The 21,554-nt window shown below is 38.0% G+C and overlaps 1 protein-coding gene across 37 annotated transcripts in view; it reads right to left on the bottom strand.

The window, feature by feature from the left end:
• The window catches only part of neb (nebulin), a 137,689-nt gene that overhangs the window by 74,844 nt on the left and 41,291 nt on the right, over window positions 1-21,554 (bottom strand). For 30 of the 37 annotated variants that reach the window (XR_004220488.1, XM_031893462.1, XM_031893465.1 and 27 more), the window contains 31 exons: window positions 21,215-21,421; window positions 20,203-20,307; window positions 19,900-20,007; window positions 19,173-19,484; window positions 18,770-18,976; window positions 18,559-18,663; window positions 17,968-18,075; window positions 16,998-17,309; window positions 16,528-16,731; window positions 14,826-14,930; window positions 14,615-14,722; window positions 13,963-14,274; window positions 13,625-13,828; window positions 13,182-13,286; window positions 12,950-13,057; window positions 11,136-11,447; window positions 10,380-10,583; window positions 10,190-10,294; window positions 9,975-10,082; window positions 9,346-9,657; window positions 9,013-9,216; window positions 8,117-8,221; window positions 5,882-5,989; window positions 5,019-5,330; window positions 4,392-4,595; window positions 3,956-4,060; window positions 2,498-2,605; window positions 2,062-2,373; window positions 1,186-1,389; window positions 599-703; window positions 378-485 (listed from right to left, as the gene is read on the bottom strand). Coding sequence is in view for 36 of the 37 variants with exons in the window: in XM_031893462.1 (XP_031749322.1) it covers window positions 378-485; window positions 599-703; window positions 1,186-1,389; window positions 2,062-2,373; window positions 2,498-2,605; window positions 3,956-4,060; window positions 4,392-4,595; window positions 5,019-5,330; window positions 5,882-5,989; window positions 8,117-8,221; window positions 9,013-9,216; window positions 9,346-9,657; window positions 9,975-10,082; window positions 10,190-10,294; window positions 10,380-10,583; window positions 11,136-11,447; window positions 12,950-13,057; window positions 13,182-13,286; window positions 13,625-13,828; window positions 13,963-14,274; window positions 14,615-14,722; window positions 14,826-14,930; window positions 16,528-16,731; window positions 16,998-17,309; window positions 17,968-18,075; window positions 18,559-18,663; window positions 18,770-18,976; window positions 19,173-19,484; window positions 19,900-20,007; window positions 20,203-20,307; window positions 21,215-21,421 (5,526 nt within the window). In the remaining variant the exon portion in view is untranslated. The remainder of the gene's footprint in view (window positions 1-377; window positions 486-598; window positions 704-1,185; window positions 1,390-2,061; window positions 2,374-2,497; window positions 2,606-3,955; window positions 4,061-4,391; window positions 4,596-5,018; window positions 5,331-5,881; window positions 5,990-8,116; window positions 8,222-9,012; window positions 9,217-9,345; window positions 9,658-9,974; window positions 10,083-10,189; window positions 10,295-10,379; window positions 10,584-11,135; window positions 11,448-12,949; window positions 13,058-13,181; window positions 13,287-13,624; window positions 13,829-13,962; window positions 14,275-14,614; window positions 14,723-14,825; window positions 14,931-16,527; window positions 16,732-16,997; window positions 17,310-17,967; window positions 18,076-18,558; window positions 18,664-18,769; window positions 18,977-19,172; window positions 19,485-19,899; window positions 20,008-20,202; window positions 20,308-21,214; window positions 21,422-21,554) is intronic. The other 7 variants (XM_031893478.1, XM_031893480.1, XM_031893484.1 and 4 more) reach the window with 5 other exon arrangements.

Below are 21,554 nucleotides of genomic sequence, written 5' to 3'. Positions count from 1 at the left end.
ATCAAAATACTTCCCCCGTTTGCTATCCTTCTCCAGCATTTATGGATTTGCAGTACGCACACCAAATAATTCCAATTAAGGTTTAAATCGTTAAAGATTAGTCATGTTTATAGGTCTATACACACTCTATAGGGTTAATGTAATTAATGAAATCTTTGGGTCTAGTAACCTATAACAAACAATCAAGCAGAAGAATTTACTGGTCACCTATGTGAAAGCTAACATCTGGTTGTTAGGGGTTACTAGACCTGGTAAAAACTTTGGTAATTTTATTTAATTGCCCTCTATATCTCAGTAGGTCCCCTGTATTATACCTGTAATCAAATATGATGTGACCTTTGGAATCAAAGAATTATTTCACCCTGAGAGATACTTACATCACTGACTATATCTCTAGATGCTTTGGCTGCTTTAATTGAAATAGCATCGCTGCGTAGGTCATACCCCTTCTTCTTATTTTCTTCCATTGCCAACCTGTAGAGTTTCTGGAGTAAAATAAGGAAAAGTTATAGAACAAAGCCAACTATTTAAGTACTGGTCAGGATACTTCGCTAAACCTGAAAAACTGCAAATGATGGTATGGGGGGAAAAGACTTACATCACTGATGTTGACGGAGTTTGCTTTGGACAGCACCATCTCCGGAGTGTCTGCTGGAAGGCTGAATTTCGTCTTCTCCTTATTCCATGCATCTTTGTATACATACTGTATATGGGCGGGAAGAGAACAATAGTTAATACTTTTCATTAAAAATTGACTGAAATAAGTTCTAAATGATTATTGTTATCAATATATACTTTTGTTGAAAATGCAGATGATAGTTAGGAGGCAGGAGGAGCGAGCCGACAAATCTCTAAAAATCTTTATTTCGCGGATTTGGGAAAAAACTTCCAAATAAAGTCCTATTTATTTAACATTCACCAAACTTACCTTGAAATCTAATTATTATCATTTTTGCAGTTGATTCATTATTACTAAAGTCATGTCAGTATCTACTCTTGTCTTAATATACAGAAAACTATCCTCTGTGTCCACCCAACTCTGTGTTAAAAACAAGCATTAGCTACTACAGCACAATAGAATTACATATTGATGGATACAGAAATAAATATAAGGTTTTACATTTACAGATACTTGTAATTTAAAGTCGTTTTCTATTGGAAAAAATTAAAATGTTTGTTACTAACATCACTCAGTTGCAGCGCGTTTGCCTTGGAGAGTACGATTGCCGGAAGGTCCACTACACTGGTGAACTTCAGGGTGTCTGGATTTTGGCGATACTGCTTGTCACTTATAATTTCTTGGGCTTTCCTCACTTTGTTCACTTCCAGAGAGCCATTGGGCATCCAGCCGCAACCACGGATCCATTCCAAGTCTGATTTGTAGACCGCCTGCATGTACCAAAAATGTTATCACACAAATGTTAATTATTATATTCTTTGACCACAAAATAATTAATATGATACTTCTGCAAAACATCCTAAATGTTAGGTTTATTCTAGCTATGCAATGAAATTTAAAACATATCTAACATATATATAACATACTGTATATGCTGTTCAGCTTTTGTCTCCAGGGCTCAAACGGGACATTATTGAATTAGAGAGGGTCCAGAAAAGGGCAATTAAGCTGGTAAAGGGTATGGAAAGTCTCAGTTATGAAGAAAGACTGGCCAAGTTGGGTCTGTTTGCACTGGAGGAGAGGCACTTAAGGGGTGATATGAGGTATAAATAAGGGGATCATATAATAACCTCTCTAAAGCTTTATTTACCAGTAGGTCCTTCCAAGAGACACAAGGCCACCCATTCGATTAGAAGAAAGGAGATACCGTGTAAATATTTGGAAAGGATTTTTTACTGTGAGAGCTGTGAAGTTGTGGAATTCCCTCCCTGAACCAGTCGTACTGGCTGATACATTATATAGCTTCAAGAAGGGGTTGGATGGCTGTTTAGCAAGTGAGGGAATACAGGGTTATGGGAGATAGCTCTTAGTACAAGTTGATCCAGAGACCGGTCCAATATTGTAAGTCCTAGTTGCTAAAGCCATATATTAACAGTGCTTACGTCACTCTGCAAATCATAAGCCTTCTTTGCTTGGATGACGTCGTTCTGGTCTGGGAGGCAGGTCCACTGGTGGAGGTGGTGGCGATAGTCAATGTCGCTGACCAGTTTCTGGCAGTTCTTGGCTAACAGCACAGACAGCATTTCCACTGGAGTGTTGTATTTTGTCTTTTGCTTCTCAAATTCCTTCTTGTATTCCCGGTCACTCTGGATCTTTGCGATGTGCATGGCCCACACAGACTTGGGATCATCCTGCAGGCTTCTGAAGCCAACGTGATGCCCTTGCTGCTTGCGATATCCCGTTTTGTATTTGAACTGGTAAAATATCAAAAGAAATATTTTAAAATCTCTTTGCATAAAATTATAGAACAGTAAGTAGTACTGAAGCAATTAAAAAAATTTCTGATGATGATTGTTTAATAGTAAATGGCCTACTCACATCACTGGCGATATCCCTTGAAGCTCTGGCTCTCTTAATTGGAATAGCATCAACTCTCAGATCATATCCTTTATTCTTGGCTGCTTCCCAGTCAAGTTCATATAGTTTCTGTAAACATGATGGTTGTCAGTTAGCTGATTTATTATTTTTAGGTAAACCACTTTCATTGTTTCATTGTGGACATCACATTTATAAAGCTTTGTAGGGCTTGCTTAGCCTTGTATAGGAAAGATATGTATTTGCATAGTTGTTAACATTTTGAAATGTGTTTATTAATTCTACTAACTTTGCTGATTTCTTCCCAAGTGAAACAGAGCTTAACTTTTGTTTCCGTTGTTTTTAATGGACATCACAAATTGGAAATCACAAAATTCCACCATAAGGATCAGAAGGGTAGATAGCAATGTTCCCACTAATCTGTGCACTCAAGCACACACATTTTATGGCCACCACACATAAATTGTGGGTGGAAACACTTAATTCACTAATCTTTCTGGCCCACCCACCTTCTGTTCACACAGTTTTTTTAAAAAAATGGCCAAAGAATACTTTTTGCCTATTCCACCAGTAATATTTTTCAAGTGGCTTAATTACGTCATTCCCCCTAATCTCTTTGGTTTAATGATGGTTAAATTGGACATAATGATATAAAAATATTAACCTCCCTTTATATAAAGTACATAAAGGCTAAAATGAGTTGCCATTCATAGTGGAAATATAGTACAGGTATCGGTCCCCTTATCCGGAAACCCATTATCCAGAAAGTTCCGAATTATGGAAAGGCCATCTCCCATAGATTCCATTTTATTCAAATAATTCAGATTTTTAAAAATGGTTTCCTTTTTCTCTGTAATAATAAAACAGTACCTGTACTTGATCCCAACTAAGATATAATTACCCCTTATTGGGGGCAAAACAATCCTATTGGGTTTATTTAATGGTTAAATGATTCCCTTTTCTCTGTAGTAATAAAACAGTACCTGTACTTGATCCCAACTAAGATATAATTACCCCTTATTGGGGCAGAACAGCCCTATTGGGTTTATTTAATGGTTAAATGATTCCCTTTTCTCTTTAATAATAAAACAGTACCTGTACTTGATCCCAACTAAGATATAATTACCCCTTATTGGGGGCAGAACAGCCCTATTGGGTTTATTTAATGGTTAAATGATTCCCTTTTCTCTGTAATAATAAAACAGTACCTGTACTTGATCCCAACTAAGATATAATTAATCCTTATTGGAGCCTAAACAATCCTATTGGGTTTAATTAGTGTTTATATAATTTTATCAGCAGACTTGAAGTAGGAGATCCAAATTACGGAAAGATCCCTTATCAGGAAAACCCGAGCATTCTGGATAACGGGTCCCATACCTGTACTGTTCTTATCTACTCCGTTTAAACTATGTTCACCATCACCACCATCATGATTATATCCAGTGTAACAATACTCACTTTGCTAACATTCACAGAGTTGCTCTTGGCAAGTAAAATCTCCGGTGTATCTGGCATGACGTGAATGGTTCGTTTGTCTGTATCCCATGCTTCTGTGTATAGTTTCTGAAAAAAAAGAGGAGAAAAAAAGAAATTTAGGTAAGGAAGAATTGTACAGTTCATAAATACCTGAAGGGCCTCGGATTGGACATCCCTAGTTTATGTATGCATGTTTTCCTCACTAAGAAGTAGTTGCAATGTCTTGCACTGAAAGCCCCTCAACTATGACAACCCAAGACTTATTTTCGGTACTACTGAGGCCATGAGCTGGCCAACCTTATGTATGGAGAATGGTTGGAGCTGCTTTCTCCTTTACTTTCTCATCTCACAATTCTCCATTCACCTGCAGCAATCTCAGGACCTTAAAAAAAAAGAATTCAGGAATCTAAAAGTTCACCTTGTTGATCTGTAGAGCATTTGCTTTCGCCAGGACATTAGGGATACTGTCAACAATACTGGTGAACTTCAAACTATCTGGAGCTTGTTTGTATTTTCTGTCGCTTATGATTTCCTGGGCTTTCTTCACTTTATTCACTTCCAAGGAATCATTTGGTATCCAGCCACAACCACGGATCCATTCCATATCAGACTTGTAAACAGCCTGGTAAATAAAAAAAATAATTAATCTTACCAAATATTTCTGGTATTTGGAAAATTGGAGCTTGTATATGTGATATTACACATCATCAACTATATCAAAGCACAAGAGCCCAGGCCAAGTCATTTTATACAGACACCAAGGACTTCTATGACCATATAAAACTCAAGACCTCGTGCTTTTGGGAGGCAAGAGAGAGAAATATATTAGCGCAGAGAGCTACAGGGCCAATCTAGGCAATTATACAAGATATTAGTGTGCACAGTGGTCTTTGGCTAAAAAGGAGAACATAGATAGACTTTGAACACGTTTAACCAGTGAATATTAGAGTAAATGCTGGGCCCAAACCAAACTACAGAGTGTCTCAGAGTAGCCGTATAGGTGAAGGATATCAATTCAGCAATAAATTGTCTATAAATCACTTACGTCACTCTGCAAATCATAAGCCTTCTTTGCTTGGATGACGTCGTTCTGGTCTGGGAGGCAGGTCCACTGGTGGAGGTGGTGCCGATAGTCAATGTCACTGACCAGTTTCTGGCAGTTCTTGGCTAACAGCACAGACAGCATTTCCACTGGACTTTGGTACTTAGTTTTTTGTTTCTCAAATTCCTTCTTGTATTCCCGGTCACTCTGGATCTTTCCTATGTGCACGGCCCACACAGACTTGGGATCATCTGCCAGACTTCTGAATCCAATATGGTGTCCTTGTTGCTTGCGATATCCAGTTTTATACTTGAACTAAATAACAATAAGAATGTTTAACTCAGTATATGTTAAATATTTTTCCTTTTCTATGATAGAAATGAAATGGGGCAGACCAAAGAAACCCTTCTGACAAAAGTAATTTTTAGATTAGCAATATAGCATGAATATAGTTATAGACTTATTTGCTGGCAAAAACATGCACTGCTCTTTTCCAGAACAATTTTAATGTACATGGACAGGAAACTTTTACCATTCCAGATCCTGCAATACTACAAATCCTACCTTCTATCTTTCTAGCATCTCAGCTGATTGATGGGTGCTGAGAGTTGTATTTCTACTGCATCGGGTTACCAAGTTTATAATGCATCTGGTTACCAAGTTTATAATGCATCTGGTTACCAAGTTTATAATGCATCTGGTTACCAAGTTTATAATGCATCTGGTTACCAAGTTTATAATGCATCTGGTTTTCGTTAATCTACAGGTGTGCGTAAAGTACAAATCTATTTTTCTGCTTTCAATTTTCACTGGTTAAAGATATATTTTTATTAGGAGGACACATCATAAAACAGCCAAGGGCTTACATCACTAATAATGTTTCTTGAGGCCTTTGCACTTTTGATTGAGATGGCATCGACTCTCAAGTCATATCCTTTCTTTTTGGTTTCTTCCCATCCTTGTGTGTATGCTTTCTGCAAAAAAAATATACATAAACAGGGTTACATATTTACATAGTTATATGGGGTTGAAAAAAGACCTATCTATCCACTCACATACAGACCCATACTGACCTATCTATCCACTCACATACAGACCCACACTGACCTATCTATCCACTCACATACAGACCCATACTGACCTATCTATCCACTCACATACAGACCCACACTGACCTATCTATCCACTCACATACAGACCCATACTGACCTATCTATCCACTCACATACAGACCCACACTGACCTATCTATCCACTCACATACAGACCCATACTGACCTATCTATCCACTCACATACAGACCCACACTGACCTATCTATACACTCACATACAGACCCACACTGACCTATCTATCCACTCACATACAGACCCATACTGACCTATCTATCCACTCACATACAGACCCATACTGACCTATCTATCCACTCACATACAGACCCATACTGACCTATCTATCCACTTACATACAAACCCATACTGACCTATCTATACACTCACATACAGACCCATACTGACCTATCTATACACTCACATACAGACCCACACTGACCTATCTATCCACTCACATACAGACCCACACTGACCTATCTATCCACTCACATACAGACCCATACTGACCTATCTATACACTCACATACAGACCCATACTGACCTATCTATCCACTCACATACAGACCCACACTGACCTATCTATCCACTCACATACAGACCCATACTGACCTATGTATCCACTTACATACAGACCCATACTGACCTATCTATCCATTCACATACAGACCCATACTGACCTATCTATCCACTCACATACAGACTCATACTGACCTATCTATCCACTCACATACAGACCCACACTGACCTATCTATCCACTCACATACAGACCCATACTGACCTATCTATCCACTCACATACAGACCCACACTGACCTATCTATACACTCACAAACAGACCCACACTGACCTATCCACTTACATACAGACCCATACTGACCTATTTATCCACTCACATACAGACCCAAACTGACCTATCTATACACTCACATACAGACCCATACTGACCTATCTATACACTCGCATACAGACCCACACTGACCTATCCACTTACATACAGACCCATACTGACCTATCTATCCACTCACATACAGACCCACACTGACCTATCCACTCACATACAGACCCATACTGACCTATCTATACACTCACATACAGACCCATACTGACCTATCCACTTACATACAGACCCATACTGACCTATCTATCCACTCACATACAGACCCACACTGACCTATCTATCCACTCACATACAGACCCATACTGACCTATCTATACACTCACATACAGACCCATACTGACCTATCTATCCACTCACATACAGACCCATACTGACCTATCTATCCACTCACATACAGACCCATACTGACCTATCTATCCCCTCACATACAGACCCATACTGACCTATCTATCCACTCACATACAGACCCATACTGACCTATCTATACACTCACATACAGACCCATACTGACCTATCTATACACTCACATACAGACCCATACTGACCTATCTATCCACTCACATACAGACCCATACTGACCTATCTATACACTCACATACAGACCCATACTGACCCATCTATCCACTCACATACAGACCCATACTGACCTATCTATACACTCACATACAGACCCATACTGACCTATCTATCCACTCACATACAGACCCACACTGACCTATCTATACACTCACATACAGACCCACACTGACCTATCTATACACTCACATACAGACCCACACTGACCTATCTATCCACTCACATACAGACCCATACTGACCTATCTATCCACTCACATACAGACCCATACTGACCTATCTATCCACTCACATACAGACCCATACTGACCTATCTATCCACTCACATATATAAACTATTTATACAAACATCAATACTAACAGTAGATTTTAGTATGACAATAGCCTTGGGTACTATGCTTGTCCAGGATCTCTTTCAAGGAGTTCCATCAGAAATACATGGATTAACCCCTTATTTTATAATGATGGAGAATCTGACATTAGCTTTTTATTATTTTATCCAACATAAAATAACTTACATTGCTAACATTCACAGAGTTGCTCTTAGCAAGTAAAATCTCCGGTGTATCTGGCATGACGTGAATGGTTCGTTTGTCAGTATCCCATGCTTCTGTGTATAGTTTCTGGAAAATAAATGAGAGAAAAATTGAGGTAAGAAAGAATTGCATTCAGGACTAGTTCATAAATAGCTGGAGGGTCTCAGGTTGGACATTTCTAGCTGATGTAATGTTTTCCCCATTAAGAACGGGTAGCAATAATATGCATTGGAACACCCCTCCAGTTTGTGTGTAAAGTCCCTGAAAAAGGTAGGGATGGAGGTTTTTTAGATTGTACAGCAAAAACAGAGATAAGTATACAAGGTCTTTATTTATACTATAGGTCTTACTGTTTTCATTAAGCCCTTAAGAAAAGTTTTAACAACATTCCTAAAAAATACCTCTAAATCATCTATAGTCTATGCTTCAGTGATAGGCAGTTAATTATAGAAGGTTATTTTGCTAAACAAATATTAAATATAATGGTCCAGAGCATATATTTTGTACAAATAATGTAAACTGTAAGAGGAAGAATAGTGGGAGTAAAAGGCGCAGCTCTGTCCATTAATTGCCTGATGTGACCCAACATGTATGTGTGCTATTTGTTTGTGTGCACCGTGAATCGTTTGATCCCAGGGGGCGCCCTTAGTACTTAAAAAGGCAAATGGACTTACCCAATGGGTAATAATACTACATGCTACTAAAAAATTATATTTTTATGAAAATGGTTGATTTAGATGAAGCAGGGTTTAACATATGGGCTGTTTTATGTGATATATTTTTATAGCTACCTGCATTGTTCGGGGGTATAGTTTTCACTATGTCTTTAATACTAATACAGAGCGTACTGAAACCAAGAAATTTAGATCTATAATTACATTGCTTTGCTGAATTGCATTATTCTTGGCAAGAACCAATGGCATGGAGTCAGGGATGGAGGTAAATTTGAGAGTATCAGGTTTCTGGCGATATTTGTTGTCACTAAGGATTTCTCCAGCCCTCTTTGATTTTAGGACTTCCAGTGAACCAACAGGAACCCAGCCAATGCCTCTTAGCCATTCCAGATCGGATTTGTACACGGCCTGAACAAAAACAAAAACATTTTCATTTATTCCTGAGACATTTACAAAGGAAAATGAATCATATAATAATCCAAAAAATCATCTATGCATTGAAAATTTTGCAGAGAATTTTTTAAAATGATAACCTACATCACTCTGCAAATCATAAGCCTTCTTTGCTTGGATGACGTCGTTCTGGTCTGGGAGGCAGGTCCACTGGTGGAGGTGGTGCCGATAGTCAATGTCGCTGACCAGTTTCTGGCAGTTCTTGGCTAACAGCACGGACAGCATTTCCACTGGACTTTGGTACTTAGTCTTTTGCTTCTCAAATTCCTTCTTGTATTCCCGGTCACTCTGGATCTTTGCCACGTGCATGGCCCACACAGACTTGGGATCATCTGCCAGACTTCTGAATCCAACGTGGTGCCCTCGCTGCTTGCGATATCCAGTTTTGTATTTGAACTGCATTAAAATGGAATGGTTTGGAAATGTAAAATAGAGTACACATCAATATTCAAAATTCCTAAATAGGGCTCTGTCCACTATTACGTTTCCTTGATAATAATGCCATGATTTAATCCCACTCCTACCCCAAAAAAGATTACATTGGTAACTAAATAGGTCAAGTTTCTCAGTATCCACAGAAAATTATATCTCTCTTAAACCTTTAACTTCTGTGCTACACCTATTTTTAGCAACTTCTTAACATTTCAGTGCTGTTAACAAGGGAAAATCTGCTTTGTGGGCGGAAAGATTCTTTCACTTCTTGGCATACTCACATCACTAACTATATCTCGTGATGCCTTGGCAGCTTTGATTGAGATAGCATCACTGCGCAAGTCATATCCTTTCTTCTTGCTTTGTTCCACGGCAAGTTTGTAGAGTTTCTATGATAAAACAAAACAGTATGAAAACAGCACAACGAAAAAACGCAATCACCTTATTTACTGGAAAGTTTACCATTCCAATTTCAGTTTCTAAAGACAGTACGAACCTCGCTAAAGTTGATGCGGTTTGCTTTAGCCAGAATAATCTCTGGAGTGTCTGGCATGACATGAATTGTAGTTTTATCCTGGTTCCAAGCATCTGTGTACAAACGCTAGAATAAAAAAAACAAGTCTATTAGTCAGTCATGGTTCTTGAGCATAACTATAATCATACGGCAGGGATGTTTCAATTTTTACCTTATTCATGAGATCGGCATTGGCTTTGGCAAGGTTCAACTCCAAGGAATCTGTCACACTTGTGAACTTTATAGAGTCAGGTTTTTGCCGGTATTTATGGTCACTTAGAATCTCACCAGCCCTTTTGTTCTTCTCCACCTCTAGTGAACCAATGGGGACCCATCCAACACCTCTCAGCCATGACAAATCAGCTTTGTATTGATTCTGTCATAAAAAAAAATTACAATTATCAAAAATGATAAACATTCTTTCTAGTATGTCTGTGAAAGCTCTCATTCATCCAGGTTATGGTATATCTGTAGTAGTACCTCCAATCAACTGGACTTGCTGTGTTTTTTTTGAAGATGGTTTTTCTAGTCATCCAACAAGCTTTCTCAACTCTGAATGGAGAATGCTAGTCGGATGTCTAAATGTCTATAAGAAAAACACAGCAAGTCTAGTTGATTTGATTTATTACTACAGATATTTCTCTCTAGTATCTCAGAGTTCATGGGGAAAAAAGTGCACTTTATCAGTTTTCCATCCCACGGCTACCCCAAACCTTTATTAAAAAGGGAAATTTTAAAATTTTTCATACAACTAGCCATAATTAAATATACTCATGGTTTTTCCTCAATTTTCCTCTTGTAGAAGAATTTATAACCCCAGCATGATTGTAATTAGCAGCTATCAATCTTTGGCGGTGGCAAATATCACATAAATGTAAAAAACTTACAGAATTGCTTCTTACATTGTAAACATCACTGTAATACTCACATCACTTTGGAGGTCATATGTTTTACGGGCATGGATGACATCATTCTGGTCTGGCAGACAAGTCCACTTGTGTAGGGGACGCTTGTAATCAATATCACTGACCAAGGTCTGGCATTTCTTTGCCAGAAGGATGTCCAGCATGTCTACGGGCATGTTAAACTTTGTCTTCCATTTCTCAAAGTCCTTCTTGTACTCTCTGTTACTCTGGATCTTAGCCACATGCATGGCCCACACAGATTTTGGATCATCTTGCAGATTTCTGAAGCCTACGTGGTGCCCCAGCTGCTTGCGGTATCCAGTTTTATATTTGAACTGAAATGAAATGGGTGGTAAAAATTGATTTAGAAGCTGTATACTGTAAATTTGTATATTGTAATTACTAAACATTGGTATTAATGGGAGTTACATTCATATTTTGCTTCTAAAGCACAGATATTCCAATGATCATAGCATTAAAACACACATTTTGAGAGGTATATACTTTAGCTATTGAAAATAATGTGCAACACTGTTTTACTGAACAGTCAGGTTTTAATAATAAAGATTCTTTTACCTATGTAGGTTAAAATACTCTTTTGTGATTTGCTTCAATATCTACCATTTAAATACTATATATATTAAACTATAGAGGCTGATTTACTAAAATGTGTGCTAAACTGTCTCACTGCCATTGCCCATAGCAACAATTGATTTTATTTTCTAACTTGTAGTATACTGACCATAAAAGCACTTGTGCATTTTAGCAGCCAAGTTACTACTTCAACCCCATAGTTCTTCATTTCTAAGTATGTTATCCATTATTGAATTTCCACATCCCAATTTTACTATTCAGATTAAACATCCCAACATCCCACTTTCATAAGTGGAATATCCCTAGAGGCACCTAAACTCTGTTTATGAGCCTTTTCAGTGTCCCATTAAGCAAAATTAACTTTATTGTTTACAAAGTATTTACTGTCTTTCCTACATATAATTAAATTCTGGATTCCTACCTCGTTGGTTAGCATTTACCCAACAGTTCTCTGAATGTTATTTTCGTGGTATATACAGTCTATCATGGGAAAAATGATGTGTGAAATATTATTTAAGCTGTAGTTCACTATCCTATTTCATGATGACACCAATATTCACTATAATATACAGTACATGATCTAAACATGCTGTGTGAATGTCTTCACTGAATGGTTCTGCACGAAAATGTTGTTATATGGATAACATCCTAATTAAGACATAATAAGGCATAATAAGATACCCGTATATACTCGAGTATAAGCCGATCCGAATATAAGCCGAGGTACCTAATTTTACCTTAAAAAACTGGAAAAACGTATTGACTCAAGTATAAGCCTAGGGTGGGAAATGCAGCAGCTACTGCTAAGTTTTAATAATCAAAATAAATACCAGTAAAATTACATTAATTGAGGCATCAGTGGGGTATATGTTTTTAAATATTTATTTCAAAGAAAAACAGTAAACTAGCTCTGTAAGTGGAAAAGAGGGTCAACAAAAACAATATGAGTACTACCCCATGCTATTGCGCATTGGAAAACTGGCGGCAGTCCCGATCCCGGAGGACATGTAAGGGGAAATAAATATTGCTAGTGGGAGCCTAGGCCAGGGCACTGGAGGGTCTGGTTGCAGGTGGCCTAATTTGCACACAAAGGAGAGAGGCTGCTAGTCTGGAGGGACCCATGGCACCCGACTCGAGTATAAGCCGAGGGTGACTTTTTCAGCACATTTTGGGTTCTGAAAAACTAGGCTTATACTCGAGTATATACAGTACATTAACAAAGGAATTCTCTGCTGGAACTTACATCACTGGCAATGTCTCGCGATGCTTTAGCAGCTTTGATAGTAATAGCATCCACTCTCAGGTCATAGCCCTTTTTCTTTGCTTCTTCCAAGGACTGTTTATAAAGACTCTAAAAAATACAAAACACATCAGTTTCTGCATTATTATACTAAAGAGTTAAAATACTAGAAAAGAAAATGAATTTCTGAGCTCTATAACTGTTTAGATAACAATCTATTGAGAAGAAAACCTACCTCACTGAAATTGATTTTGTTCTGTCTCGCCAGGGTAATTTCTGGAGTGTCGGGCATGATATGGATAGTTGTTTTGTCTTTTTCCCATGCTCCTGTGTACAAACGCTGGAAGGGGGCAAAAAAAGAGAATACTGATTTAAGAATGAGAATTTCATAAAGTAATGGCAAGAACAATTTGAAATGCTGATGGAGATTTGCAAATGTGATATTTTATATTTTGTGAATATATGAAAAGGTCACACAACTTTAGGTGGAATATGATTTCCATACAGATTTATGTGGCTTAGGCCAAGGATATTAGGCTTAGGTTAAAGTTTCAATAAAGACTGAAGTTTTAAAAAATCATCATGTATTTAACCTTCTATTCTTCTTGTTAATGAAAATAAGCATCTGTTTTGTATCTTAAATAAACCATTTGAAGGTAATTAAGCAATAAGCTTTACCTTGTTCATGATGTCTGCATTAGCCTTGGCCAGTACTACTTCCATTGAATCTGTCACACTGGTAAATTTGATGGTGTCAGGGCGCTGTCGATATTTATTTTCACTTATGATGTCTCCAGCTTTCTTGGACTTTTCAACATCAAGAGAACCAATGGGAACCCAGCCAATGCCCTTCAGCCACTGAAGATCAGCTTTGTATTGATTCTGCAGGGAGAGAAAAGAACCATTGGTACAGGATTCAGATGCTTTTTGTAGGTTTAATATAGTTTGTTCTACACTATAGTTTTAGAAGAAGAACATACCTTACTGTACTATAAGTATTGTAAAGATATACTTACATCACTCTGTAAATCGTAGGCTTTCCTAGCATGGATAACATCATTCTGGTCTGGCAGACAAGTCCACTGGTGCAAGCGACGCCTGTAATCAATATCACTGACCAAGGTCTGGCATTTCTTTGCCAGAAGGATGTCCAGCATGTCTACGGGCATGTTAAACTTTGTCTTCCATTTCTCAAAGTCCTTCTTGTACTCTCTGTTACTCTGGATCTTAGCCAGATGCATGGACCACACAAGTTTAGGATCATCTAGTATATTGCGGCATCCAACATGGTGTCCCACTTGTTTTCGGTAGGCTGTTTTGTACTTGTACTGTTATGGGTTAAATAGTTTTCTTTTTAAATTGGGAAAATAGTTTTGGAGTGCAAAAATAATTTGTAGAGTTAATAGACTACATTGAATCATTGTATATTGTGCATAAGGCTGAATCTTGGGCGAATCCTGGATTCGGTGCATCCCTACAATAAACAATATTCAAAACTAGATTTTGGTAAACCATTAGATATTTGATTTCTTTTGAAACAAGAAATAACATAAGGCTATACCCTTGTGACAAAAGAAAACATGGTCCAACTCTGTACCCTGTTGAATATTCTGATGTAAAGGAGAATTGAATCCCATGTGAAATCTCAGAGAACCATAGAATACTTACATCACTGGCAATGTCTCTGGAGGCTCTGGCAGCCTTGATAGAGATGGCATCTGGGCGCAAATCATACCCTTTCTGCTTGGCAAGTTCCATAGCTTCCCTGTATTTTTTCTAATGAGATAAAACATTAAATAGTCATGTGTTTGGACAAGTAGATGAATATATAGAGAAATATGGGAATAGAGAGACAGATATACATTCTATTTATACTTACTTCACTGAAGTTGATCTTGTTCTGTTTTGCCAGTTCGACTTCTGGTGTATCGGGCATAATATGGATTTGGGTCTTGTCTTTGTTCCAGGCTTGAGTATAAAGGCGCTAAAAATAGGGGAGAAATACATCAAAATAGAATATTCTTTTATATGCTGATATCCATGTGTAAAACAGTTTTACTCTTTCTGCATCATTTGAAATCCTAGCGGGAGGAGGGACTAAAACATTGATGTTACAAATTGTAACAACTTCTCAAATATGTGTTTTCCGATGGTCTTAGGTAACCCCTGTGAAAGGGTTGTTCGACCCCCAAAGGGGTCCCAACCCACAGGCTGAGAACCGCTACTCTAGAGGAAGCAGATCCTGTGGCCGTGGGACGGTGGGGGACAAATAGGCCCATATCATGTATGTATGTATGTATGTATATCTTTATTTATAAAGTGCTACTTATGTACGCAGCGCTGTACAGTAGAATACATTAATATAAACAGGGGGTTATTAAGATAATAATAGATAAATACAAAGTATAACAATAAATACAAGATACAGTTGCAATAAGTTAAGAGTCAAAGACACAAGAGGATGGAGGTCCCTGCCCCGTAGAGCTTACAGCATGCAGGAACTATATAACCCACAATGCATTCTTGCGTGCAGAGAATTGTGGGATTTGGAGGTTGCAGGCTGAAGGCAGGCTGAGGACAGTCAGCCAGATCAGCAGGAGAACAGGGGGCGGGGCTTAGGGAACTGTTTCTAATCTTATTATTAAAATAAAAATCATGAAGAGGCTGCATATTTTTTATTGATGTATATTGCAAAGTTGCTTGAAATTATGTTTACTTTTCAAAAAGTATTTTGTGTTTGGATGGAGTTCCCCTTTAAGGGGTAGATTTATCAAAGTGTGAAATTAGAGCTCACTGCGGAAAAAAATTGCACACTTTATATTTATTCCTATGAGATTTTTAGAAAAGTAAAATGGCGAATTCTAATTTTCATTTTCACATAAATACGCTTCTAAAAATCCCATAGGAATGAGGGTGAATTTCTCTAGTCCCACATTTTGATTAATCTGCCCCTAAATCACTTTACTGCACAATATCCATTAAAATACATAAACTGCAGTCTATCACTAAGGGCTCTAGCACACGGGGAGATTAGTCGCCCGCGACAAATCTCCCTGTTCGCGGGCGACTAATCTCCCCGAGTTGCCATCAGTTGCCATCCCACCGGCGAAAATGTAAGTCGCCGGTGGGATGGCACGCACGGCGGCGCGATTTCGGCAAATTGCCGAAAATGCCTCGCGAGGCAACTTCGGCGATTTGCCGAAATCGTCTGCGCAGCGTGTGCCATCCCACCGGCGACTTACATTTTCGCCGGTGGGATGGCAATTCGGGGAGATTAGTCGCCCGCGAACAGGGAGATTTGTCGCGGGCGACTAATCTCCCTGTGTGCCAGAGCCCTAACAAGGCTCTCTATCTAATGTGACTATCAGACAGGCTTGATAAGGTTGCATGGCTTACACTCTTGTTCTTGAGGAACAGAGGTTTATCATTTTTATTGTTCATTGTATATATTTCGCTATACATCGGATTCTATAAGAATGTTATATTATTTCAATGATCAATAATTCCAATAATGTGAAATGGACTTGGTAATAATATATGAATTCTATTAAATATAAGAGACTAATAAAATAGAACTGTACCTTATTCATGATTTCAGCATTTGATTTTGCCAATGTCATCTCCATAGAGTCAGGTACACTCGTAAACCTAATTTTGTCTGGATGCTGGCGGTACTTGTGGTCACTTTGAATCAATGACGCCCTTTTGTTTTTCTCAACGTCCAAGGAGCCAATAGGTGACCATCCAATGCCTCTGAGCCACTGAAGGTCAGCCTTGTATGCAACCTAAAGGAAAGAAAGCAATAGTGAAATATGTGTTTTCACAGCTATAGGTACCAGTTAATTATCACAACCTTACATTTCTACAATTTCTTACTGATTCCATCAAGGCTACCAGATCTCCCACTTAAATTGTTCATCTAATCTACATTGAAAAAGTTAAAGATACCTAATTGGCAACCTGCTTATTATTTTCCATGACATTTTGACCACTGAAGACAACCATTTTCCTGGTTGTTCTTGTAAAGTAGCATAAAAAATACAATACTTACATCACTTTGAATTTCATATGTTTTCCTGGCCTGAACCACATCATTTTGATCAGGAAGACAGGTCCACTTGTGCAAAATATTCTTGTAGTCAATGTCACTGACTAAGGTCTGGCACTTCTTAGCTAGCAGGAAGCCCAGCATGTCAACGGGCATGTTAAACTTGGTCTTCCATTTCTCAAAATCTTTCTTGTATTCCTTGTCGCTCTGGATCTTGGCAACGTGCATGGCCCATACAGACTTAGGATCATCCTGGAGGCTGCGGAAACCAATGTGATGGCCTTGCTGCTTGCGGTAGGCAGCTTTGTATTTGAACTATCAAAAAAATTGATATTTTTAAGTTGGGCCTTATTTACCAAGTGAAATACAAATGAAAACATTTTAGCAATAAACTGAATAGTTCCTGTGTACCACATTAATAGGTGAAGGTTACATTGTTACATAGTAAATTGGGTTGAAAACATACAAAGGTCTAACATGTCCAAAACTTCCAAATGACCCCCATTGGATATATATATATATATACACATATACATTTGCAGACCTATCTATATACTTATGTAAACTATATATAACTATACCTATACTAAAGTAACTGTAGATCTTAACATGACTAAAGCCATGGATATTATGCTTGTTTAGGAACTCATCCAAGCCCCTCTTATAGGCATTAATAGTATCTAACATCACAACATCATCTAGCAGGACACTCCCCAACCTCACTGCCCTCACCATGAAGAACTACTTTCACTACTTCCAATGAAACCTTGGCTTCTCATGTCTAAAGGGATGTCCTCTGTTTCTTTGGTCTTTGCTATTTGAAAAAGATCCTCACTTTCTGTTAAAAGAAATCATGTCCCCTTGCATTTTTTCTTTTCTCCAGACAAAACCTTATATTTTACCTTTGCTCCCACTGCAGTAAATAAAAGCCCTCTGTGTTAATTTTTAATTTACGTGTCATGAAGGTTCTTACCTCACTGGCAATGTCTCTTGATGCCTTTGCAGCCTTAATTGATATGGCATCAACTCTCAGATCATAGCCTTTCTTCTTTATCTCTTCATATCCAGACTTGTAGAGTTTCTGTTAAAAGATATCACAGGTTGATTTAAAATAAAATGAGGGCAGTCTCATTAAACCTTACACATGCATACAGTATCTACGTGTAACTTTCTTATGTGAGGCTGTATGTGTGGCTAGAATTCTGCTCATTACCTCATTATCTGCTTCTACTTTGCTCCCAAATGGTAATGGCTCTTATGCACTAGCATCAGTTCTGCATAGAACCTTAACTTTACCCAAGGCCAGATCTACCAGAAATCCAATTAGCTGTACATGTGTTGTAGACATTTATGAAGGACACTTAGAACTCAAAATATCAAATCCTGTTGTTTAAAAGTTCATGTGAACTTGAGCTAATATGAATTGCAGATCACTGGAATCCCCAAACAATGTCTCCACCAAAACCCTCCACTGACCCATGCTACCTTTGCTCTTACCCACTTGGCTTTTATTCTGTACTGTTTTTCATATGTATATTCATCAGAGAACTTTGTCAGTCCTTACCTCACTGGTATTGGCCAAGTTTGCTTTAGCCTGCAGAATTTCAGGGGTATCTGGCATAACGTGGATTTGTATCTTGTCCTTTTCCCAGGCTTCTGTGTACAGTTTCTGCAAGAGGAAAAGAGATCCAAGGTAAGCAGCAATATCCCACAGGTTTCCAGAAATCTGTTCAGAATCTGTTGTAGAGATTTATTTTGGTTACAACAAACCTTACCCGATTCATTATCTGAGCATTATTTTTGGCCAGAACTAACTCCATGGAGTCAGGCAGGCTGGTAAATTTGAGCTTGTCTGGGTGCTGACGGTATTTTTTCTCACTGACAATCTGCATTGCCTTTTTGTTCTTCTCTGCCTCTTGGGAGCCAAAAGGAATCCAACCAACACCTCTCATGAACTCATTATAATCTGCCTTGTAGCTATTCTACAATTAAGAAAACAGAGAAAATGTTAGAACTATTGGAAAGGAGTAAAAAAACTAATAAGGACTGGGATTATAACTTTATATTTATGCAGAATCAAATGCTTAGAAATAGGAGACAAAAGTAGACTCATGCATAGGGCAATGCTGGTTCTAACCACTTACCCTTATCAAATAATAATAATAGAGAAAAACTTACATCACTCTGTATTTCGTACACCTTCTGAGCTTGAACAAAGGCAATCTGATCAGGTAGGCAAGTCCAGTTGTGTGGAGGTCGTTTATAATCAACATCACTGACCAAAGTCTGGCATTTCTTAGCCAGCAGGAAGCCCAGCATGTCAACAGGCATGTTAAACTTAGTCTTCCATTTCTCAAAATCTTTCTTATATTCTTTGTTACTCTGGATCTTGGCCACGTGCATGGCCCATACAGACTTTGGATCGTCCTGAAGGCTGCGGAATCCAACATGATGCCCTTGTTGCTTGCGATAAGCGGTTTTGTATTTAAACTGAAAGAGGAAATGTAAGTTAATGTTATGTAGGATTAGAAGTTAATTCAAAGGTAGGAATTCAATCCAGTGATTTAGCTCAGAAGAGGAGAGACCTATGCAGATTTGAGCATAGAAACTTATTTTGGCACCAAAACTGCATCTGTCTTTTCCTAAGGATAATGCTGACTTGATGATGCGATAAGGGCATTTCCCTGATGATATAACAAGTGTTTTGGCACAAACACACAAATGCCATGTTGCACTACATTGTGGATAAGCACCAACCAAAACCAGTTTTACAAACTGTTAAGGTAATATAAACCCCAACATCTGCCTACTTACTGATTTTAAGAAAACCATTATGAAACATTATGGGCATACCTGACTTAATAAATCAAGTCTACAATAAACAGTTGCTGCTAAGCATACGTACATCGCTGGCGATATCTCTAGATGCTTTGGCCGCTTTAATTGAAATGGCATCTGGTCGAAGGTCATAGCCCTTCTTAATTGCTTCTTCCCATCCAAGCCTGTATTGTTTCTAGAGAAAAAAAATAAATGTTGAGTCAAATGTTGCTATTGCGTTTTAGTGATTAGGATATTTCATACACTATAGTTATGTTATCTTATCAATAAACCTAGTCAACTATAGGATAACACTTTATAGAAAAAAATAGAATTTTACTGCTCTGATTGAAAATTATGCTTTCTTGACGTGACAGTGAGCAGAACATACCTGGCTGAAAGTGGTCATGTTTTGCTTTGCCTGAAGAATTTCTGGTGTGTCTGGCATAACGTGGATTTTAGTTTTTTCCTTCTCCCAGTCATCAATGTATTTGCGCTGGAAGAAAAAAAATCACAGTCTTTATTAAACAGAAACAAAACTTTTATCCAATGCTGTGTTAAGCCCATTACTCCCTGATATACCCAATTCTGGATTTTACATGATTTGAACAAATCCTTGCAAGTCGCTGATCTGATTCCTAGCCCTTAAAGCAGTGGTTGTCTGATGTTTTCAGCTGAAGTCGTTTTTAGAGGTCCAGCATTTGGTTAAGGTTCCCCTTAGCCCATAGCAAGAAATATAGAAAATCATGGTGCATCAGCCATTCTGCCATAACTCCATGAATATGTAGGACAGTAAATAGGTTTTCATCCCAAATTTACCAAAACTTACTTAAAAGTGGAGTATCAAGAGTATCTAGGAGAGCAAATAGGAATTCTCTCCAAACCCTAAATAGCCTTCAGGCTGAGCCCTGCCGCCACTGGCATAAGCCACCACCCAGGAACCACTGCAAGCTCTAGACAACTGAAAGCAACAATTGTTTGTTACTGGATGGAGCAATTGTAACATTTTTCTTAAATATGAATATGCAACTTATTGTTCGGATTTGGATCAGTATTTGGCCAGTTCTCTTGTGGAGGATTTGGAATATGACATTTTCTGTATAAATAGTCATTTTTACTTTGGTTTCTGCTACACTAGTTTATAGTAATACAATAAGGAATGTGTAAGTCAAGGTGGAGTAATTCTGGTAGAGGCTAATTTTATTCTGTTCATACATCAAACTGATTAAGCTTGTATCTGTTAACATTTTTATTTCTTTATATTGATTATTTCAACTCCAGTTCAATATATATTGCTCAATATATAACCTGATGATATGCCCAACCTACTATAAAACAAACCTTATCATAATTACTTTAGCTAAAAAAAAACACCAACTATATTTATCTAATGGTTTCTTTACCTTGTTCATAACTTGAGCATTTTGCTTGGCAAGTTCCATATCCATAGCATCAGTAAGTCTGGTGAATCGGAATTTACTTGGATGTTCGCGATACTTAGCCTCGCTTACAATTTCCATAGCTTTTTTAGATTTTTCAACATCCAGAGAACCAATTGGAGTCCAGCCCATTCCCTTGTACCAGGCATTGTAGTCTGATTTGTATTCATTCTGCAGAAAAGATGGTGCAATGTAAACTGTGTTAATAATAATGTTGGTTTTGCACTTTTCATGTTTAACGCTACATTCCTAGAGATAAATTCCAAAGTAATCATAACAAGTTTGTCTCTTGCTATAAGCGGAG

Source organism: Xenopus tropicalis, chromosome 9, assembly GCF_000004195.4.
Source record: "Xenopus tropicalis strain Nigerian chromosome 9, UCB_Xtro_10.0, whole genome shotgun sequence".
NCBI classification, from domain to species: Eukaryota; Metazoa; Chordata; class Amphibia; order Anura; family Pipidae; genus Xenopus; species Xenopus tropicalis.
Note: the sequence above shows the minus strand (reverse complement) of the source record. Positions and strands in the feature narration are given on the sequence as shown.